A 7,822-nucleotide genomic window follows, 5' to 3' on the forward strand; every position below is an offset into this window, starting at 1 on the left:
CGGCCTCACCAAGGCCGAGTACAAGGGGAGAATGACGTCCCGGGATTTGCTCGAGAAGCATCTATGGATGCACGCCAGCATTTTGGTCACTTTACTAGCCGCAGCATCGCATTGCAGGCTCATGTTCATCTTGTGGTCAATGATGACCCCCAAGTCTTTTTCTTCTGTTGTGCTAACCAATGTAGCACTGCCGAGCCTATAAGGGTCATGAGAGACTACAGAGCTCTGGGAGCAGGGCTTAGGGGGTTGGGAGCACAAGTGGTCTTTTCCTCCCTCCTCCCAATTGTGGGTCATGGGCTGAGGAGGAAGAGACGGGTCGAGATAGTCAACCAAAGACTGTGGCGCTGGTGTCATCATGAAGGCTTTAGCTTCCATGAACATAGTCCGCTCTTTGGTGAGACAGGCAGTGGGCTGCTGAGAAGAGATGGCCTTCACCTCACTCTGCTGGGGAGGAGGCTCTTCCCAGCCAGACTTGCTGACCTTCTTAACCAGGTTTTAAATAGTTCCCACCGGAGGATGGGGGACTACCGCCACTGCAAGCCCACTGGGCAGCTTTTGTAAACCCATAAGACTAAGGCATTCAAGGGAACCCACACCCATAGCCCAGACCCAGAGCAATCTGTAGGGAAGGCAAGGACCCCCAATGGGACACCTACGTGCCTGTACAGCAATGCCAGGAGCTTGGGGAACAAACAGGAGGAACTGGTCCTCCTGCTAAACAAAAAGGATTACAATCTCATAGGGATAATGGAGACTTGGTAGGACTTCACTTATGACTGGGCCACGGGTCTAGATGGCTATACTCTGTACAGGAGAGATCATGTTGAAAAAAGGGGTGGGGGGGTAGCTCTCTATATCAAGGAAAGCTATGAGTCCCTGAAAGCTGACATTGGCACCTGGGGGGATGATTGGAGACCCTCTGGGTTAAAATCCATGGGGAACACACACAGGGGACACAATGGTGGGAGTCTACTATAGACCTCCTAGCCAGGATCAAGAGCTTGACCAGGAATTCACCAGGGAACTAGCTGTGGCTACACACTCCCAGCACATGGTTGTCATGGGAGATTTCAAATAACCTGACATCTCACAGGAAGAGCACTCAGCCACATCAGAATGGTCACAAAGGTGACGTGTGGATGAGCTCTATCTGACTCAAGAAGTCTATGGACTGACAAGAAGCAAAGCGTTACTCGACCTAATACTGGCAATGGGGGATGACCTACTCATTCACGTAATGATCGAAAGGAATCTGGGAGACAGCAACCATGAGCTGATCACCTTCACCATCTGCCATAAAGCTTGCAAGTCAGTCAGCAATGCAAAAGTCCTTGACTTCAGGAAAGCTGACTTTGACAAGCTCAGGAGGCATCCTGAAGAGACCCTAAGGGACCTCGACCCAAAGGGGAAGGGAGTCCAGGAAGAGTGGTTGCTCTCAAGGGAGCGATCTTGAAAGCTCAAGCAGTGTCTATCCTGTCTCAGAGGAAAGGCAGCAAAAGGGCACAGCAGCCCCACTGGCTCTGCAGAGAACTAGCAGACCTCCTGCATCTAACAAGAAAGACCTATAAAGGATCCACCCCAAAGAAGGAGTACTATGCACTGATCTGGACCTGTATGGAGTGAACCAGGAAAGCCAAGGCTGTAACTGAACTCCAAATTGCTACAGGTATCAAAGACAATAAAAAGTCCTTTTTTAGGTATGTGGGGAGCCAGAGGAAAAGCAAGGGTAACACTGGACCCCTGCTTAACCATATGGGTCAATTGACAACCGATGCCCAGAAAAAGCCAACCTGCTTAACGGGTATTTTGCGTCGGTCTTTCATCAGCCCCAAGGGACAGCCCTGCTCAATACAGTATGGGACAGCAAGAGCAAGGGAGAATTGTTACTCTTCATCAGTGTTGACCATGTGAAGGAATACCTTGAAAGGCTGGACACCTTTAAGTCAGCTGGCCCAGACAGATGACACCCCAGTCTACTTAAGAAGCTGGCAAGCATCACAGCTCTGCCACTGGCATGGATCTTTGAGGACTCGTGGCACTCAGGTGAAGTGCCCAAAGATTGGAAGAAAGCCAGTGTGGTGCCTATCTTCAAGAAAGGGGGAAGGTAGGTCCAGGGAACTACAGGCCCTCTATCACAGGGAAGATCTTGGAAAAAATCATCTAAGAAACCATTCTTGACAAACTGGCTGAAGGCAACTTCCTGAGGGATAACCAGCATGGGTTTGTTGCAGATAGGTCTTGCCTGACCAATCTCACCTCCTTCTATGACCAGGTGACATATCACCTGGACAAAAGAGAAGATACTGATGTCATACATCTTGATTTTAAAAAGGTTTTGATCTGGTATCCCATGATCATCTCATAAAAAAACTGGACAACTGCAGCCTCAGTTACATCACAGACTGCTGGCTGGGGAATTTGCTCTGAGGCCAGAGAGTGGTAGTTGACAGAAGTCAATCATTGGGGTGCATTGTGACCAGTGGGGTCCCCCAAGGCTCTGTCCTTAGGCCTATTCTTTTCATCATCTTCATTAATGATGTGGACACTGGTTACAGAAGCGGACTGGCCAAGTTTGCAGATGACTCCAAATTTTGGGGTAAAGCGTCCACAACCGAGGACAGGATGGTGATCCAGGCCAACCTGCACAGGCTCAGAAAATGGGCGGAGAAAAACCTGATGGCCTTCAACACTGAAAAATGCAAGGTACTCTACCTTGGGAAGAAACACCCGCAGCATGCTTATAGGCTCAGCAGTGCTACGCTTGCTAGCACTATGGCCGAAGGGACTTGGGGAGTCATGAGTGACCACAAGATGAATATGAGCCACCAATGTGATATTGCAGCTGGCAAGCGAGCAAAACTCTGGCTTGCATCCATAGATGCTTCTCTAGCAAATTCCAGGATGTTATCCTCCTGCTGTACTCAGCCTTGGTGAGGCCGCAGCTGGAGTACTGCATCCAATTCTGGGCTCCACAGTTTAAAATGGATGTGGAGAAGCTTGAGAGAGTCCAGAGGAGAGCCACATGCATGATCAGAGGGCAGGAAAACAGACCTTATGATGAGAGGCCGAGAGCTATGGGACTCTTCAGCCTGGAAAAGCGCAGGCTCAGGGAGGACCTGGTGGTTGCCTATAAGTATATAAGGGGTGTACATCAGGATCTGGGGGAATGCCTGTTCACCAGAGCACTCCATGGGATGACAAGGTCAAATGGTCACAAACTTCTCCAATACCTTTTCAGGCTAGACATAAGGAAGAACTTCTTTACTGTCCAAGCCCCCAAGACCTGGAACAAACTGCTGCCAGAGGTGATGCAAGCACCTACTCTGGGCTCCTTTAAGATTCAATTGGATGTGTATCTTGCTGGGATCCTGTGACTCCAGCTGACTTCCAGCCCCTGGGGCAGGGGGCTGAACTCGATGATCTTCCGAGGTCCCTTCCAGCCCTAATGTCTATGAAATCTATGAAATATGGTATTAAAAGAGGTCTGCCAGTTTGGCAACCTTTTTGCTAAGCTGCAGTCACCCTATTTATTAATTTTCAGTGTACAGCATTATATAGTGCAACTTCGAAATTGGATACAAATTCAGACAGATTATGATGAAATTCAAGAAGAAAGATTGTATTTGACCATGTGAGATGCAGTTAATATTAAGATGAGGTTCTTAAGGCACCTATACACATGACAAAGCTCTGCTCCAACATGTGCTAATTAGCATGCACCAGAGCAAACTCAATTAATCAAGTCTGCTGTGAGTCTGCTGGGGCATGCAAATTAGTGTGCTTCAGGAGCCTCCGCATTCCCTGTATTCAGTGTCCTGCATTTCAAAATGGTCCCACCACCATGAACAAGCCATGAACAAGTTTTAATGAAAGTACCTCTACTACCACTTTGAAGCACAATATGCTAAATACATGCGATGCTCCAGGCACTTTTAATGAGGGTGGTTTGCAGAGCCAATCCACTCTAATTAAAGTCCCCCCCCGACACGCACACATGCGCTAGAGCACATGTATAGCCTGGAAGGTTCACCATAACTAGTTAATGTATTTCAGGTTATGTTACTCCAGACATACTCATAGCTGCTCTACCTTTGTACCTCTATGATGTAAAACACTTGCAGAAAATAGTGTTCTATGGATGTGCAAAATGTTTTTTCTCAATAACCACACAATTACATCTAGGCTATTTCTTCAGAGACATCTCAGACATTTTTCCTCATTGAGAATTATTTTCATGCCAAGTTAGAAATTTAAAAGGAAGCACAAATACAGCAGCCAGAAAATGTCTGAAATGCTGAAAAGCATCTTTTCTCTCCTTTTGTTCACTCAGATTAAATTTTATTTGACCATGGTTATCACCCTTTAAAAGAAAAAAAATGGTTATGGGCTAAAAATAAGAATTAAAAATTTTAGCCCAAAGGATGATATTTTCATTAAACTGTCGAGCTTCTGAAAACAGAGACTCTGAATTAAAATGCTTCCTCAACCATAACTACAACACACAGGAAAATACAGTATCTTATATGGCATCTTATATGGTACCTTATATTCTTGTAATTTTTATATGGTTCTTCTGTCTAGCAATTCAAAAATATTTGAAATAATACTTTCTTTGATTTTCACATGCCTAGAAGCACTTTACAGTTTTGTATCAGAATTCAAAGGCAGGTGCAAAACATTTGGGATAATGATTTTTTCACATTTTTCTTCACATTCTTCACATGTTGTGCCCAATTATCTCTGAATAAAAAACATACTCTGATCACCCATCTTACCTTGCGTTGCACTGATCCCATCCTTACAGACTTTGCATCCACAGACTGGTACGTGAGCCACAGGCCTGTGTCTACATGTTGTATATAGCATACAGAGTCACCATATTTTATTTCAGGTGCTCCCATTCCATCCACTTCTTTTCTTATCCCTACATCCAATTTTTCCTAAAGGGAAAATATAGATATACGATCAAATAGTAATACCAGAAACAAATATTGAACAATAGATTTTTTTCTTTGATAGGAATTGAAAGAAGATTGTGGGTTTATTTTATCCCTCTAGTAACAATCATTAACTACTTAGCCAAATATCTATGGGGGACAGGAAGGAGATGGGAGACAGAGATGCACACAATCTAAACAAAATCCAGTTAAGTGTAATTGAAAAACATATTTTATATTCTATGACATGATTGCCATTTCATAAGCTGAATACACCTATCTAATTCCACTGAATCAAGTTATTCTACATTAGTGTAAAGCTACATAATCAAAACGAAGAATCAAATCTTGCATGTGTTACTGGATTTCAGATCAACTAAACTATGGTCTCTACAGATCATTCCTCAAATATGCAGATTCTGCTTACCTTATTCAATCTGCCAGTTCTCTGCAACCCAAGAAGAATGTAGCTCAAAGTATGTCAATTTAAGACAGTAAAAAAGTTTTGTTCCAGTACCACAGCATATCTTATGAAGCAACACACTGCATTTAATTACAGAGCTGAAAATAATTAACACAAAATAAGGATCCCTCATTTAAGTGGGCTGCTGTCCTCAGTGGCCCTTCTTTTCACCTCTCTCAACCTGAGATAGAAGGAATCCCTTTCCTTTATTCCAGCGATGCTCAACATCTTTAGGCTCAAGACACCACTCAGAAAATGTCAGCCATGAACTTTCACTTATTTCTTGACTACAGAAGAACAACAGAATGGGGATGCCCAACCTCCAGCCCACAGAGCCACGTCATCCACTCACAGAGGTGAGCTAGCAAGCACCAAGATTCAGCCATGCAGGATTGGAAAATATACTCTTTATATGCTGATATATATGTTAATCTTGCTCTCTCGTGGGGCCTCTCTCCAAACTTCCAAACACTCCCTTTTGTTAGAGATTGAGTCTTGTTCTCCATGAAGCCTTCATTGCATGAAGGACTGTAATGAGGACTGCCACTAGAAGGTTTTTTCATCTAACATAGCACAGACATATTTCAGCCCCACTAGGAGGATATTTCAAGCAAGTGATGCACCACATTCAAGAGCTTGCTCTCTGCCCCCAATGGAGTTTTTCCAATGACTCTTTAATGCAAAATGCAAAACGAATGATAGAAGACATTACTGCCAATCAATCTGAGTTATGAGTAGGCATGTTCCTCCCCTTCTTTGTGTGAGTAAGAAATGTCACAAAAGAAGTATGATTTCAAAAGACGTTTGTCAGTGGAAGACATGAGCCACTGTCCCATAAAGTCAAGTGGGCTAGTGACAGTGGGCTAAAGGATGCTGAATATTATATGCATATATTCTTGCTTTTTGTAAAAGAAAGGAATCAGAGATGTTAAAGTTTGCTAATACTGATCTATCAAGCTTAGTCCCAGATCTTTGGCCAGAGACCCTCTTTTAAAAAGATCCTGCATCTCTAGCTCCAGACTTGATATTAGGCGCACTGTTATCTCTACCTTCTTAGGCACCATCAGAAGGCTTTGTGGCTCTATGGCAGTGTAACAGTCCATGACCATCCACTTCCAGATGGCCTAACAGTAAATGAAAGGACCCTGCTTCCATAGTCCCATTCTGCCTCCAGGAAATTCTCTACCAGGCATGCTAGTATCTCTCAGCAGGGTACCTACTGGAAGCAGATCCATTCCTTTGACCCTGATGACAAAATCTGACAAAACTGATCCAATGCCAGAACCTCTGAGGACCAAATTTCTGGCTTTAACATGAGAACAAAACCCATAGATATTGAGGGCCTTGTTACACATTATGCTTAGGCTTTTCAAAGTGGTAATAAATGTTAGTGTTAGCTCAAGTTTAAAGCAGTCACACATTCAAGCTAAAAATCTCTAACTTTTCTAGACCTGCACAACTGTGACTTGTCCATGATAAGCAGGAACCTGGAGGACTGAAAGGTAAGAATCCCCCCCTCCCTTTATGGGCTTCTCCTCACTCCTTGCCCCTCCCCCGCTTCCTCCCCCATGGAACAGATAGCACAGTAAGCAGGTGGCATAGTAAGGGACAGTGAGTGAGGATCTGGGGAGGGGGAGGGGAGGGGGCCTGATCCAAAGCAACGGGGGAGGAGTTTATGGAGGCAAAGGTACAATGTTTACACTAGTGTGGCTGCACCTCAGTGTAACATGAGCTGGGTAGCATGGATCAGAGATAATTTTGCCCTGGACTGGCATCACGTTGAACTGCCTAGTGAGTGCTTAAAACCAGTTTCAGGTATTAATGTGCAGACAATCCAGGGGTTAAGAGCTCCAGGAGCCGCTCAAAATTACCATGTAACAAGGCCCTGAGAGTCTCAAATGTATTTAACCTCCATTGGCATCACTATGATTGGTCACAAGGAGCACAACCACCATGCAGCTGCCCCTCTAGGGAGAAAGGCAGCAATGAGGTTACTGCAGTTGCTACCTCTCTCTTGCTCCCACAAACAGGTTCTCTCTATCATTGTGTCATGCTTTATCAGAGTCCCAGTGGATCAGGAGCAATGAATACAGGGGCCATGCTGTAAAACCACTGTAATGATCATGCACTCAGGAAAAAAATATTACTATTCTTAGTGTGTAAATGAATGTGGACCTGCTAATGGCATTTTAAATAGCAGGAAGCTGTCAAAGTGACCATTATTTATATATTTACTTATGTAATTAAAATAGATTTATATCCTGCACTATCCAAAAGGTTCAGAGTGGCTTACACAAACAACCTACAGATAAGGTTCCCCAAAACAACACTTGAAAACTTCAGACCCACAACTTCACCTCCTCTCCCAGCTATTGTTTCCCAACCTAAGCTCCCAAACAAACAAACCCTATGGTCACTCAGG

At 44.3% G+C, this 7,822-nt stretch overlaps 1 protein-coding gene across 1 annotated transcript in view; it reads right to left on the reverse strand.

Annotated features, from left to right (window-relative positions):
* Nucleotides 1–7,822, reverse strand: part of RYR2 (ryanodine receptor 2) — an 810,210-nt gene that overhangs the window by 426,237 nt on the left and 376,151 nt on the right. Inside the window, exon 13 of the mRNA XM_019549810.1 lies at nucleotides 4,776–4,940. Within this exon, the coding sequence (XP_019405355.1) occupies nucleotides 4,776–4,940 (165 nt within the window). The remainder of the gene's footprint in view (nucleotides 1–4,775; nucleotides 4,941–7,822) is intronic.

This window comes from Crocodylus porosus, unplaced genomic scaffold (genome assembly GCF_001723895.1).
Source record: "Crocodylus porosus isolate Cpor-Errol unplaced genomic scaffold, CroPor_comp1, whole genome shotgun sequence".
Classification (NCBI taxonomy): domain Eukaryota; kingdom Metazoa; phylum Chordata; order Crocodylia; family Crocodylidae; genus Crocodylus; species Crocodylus porosus.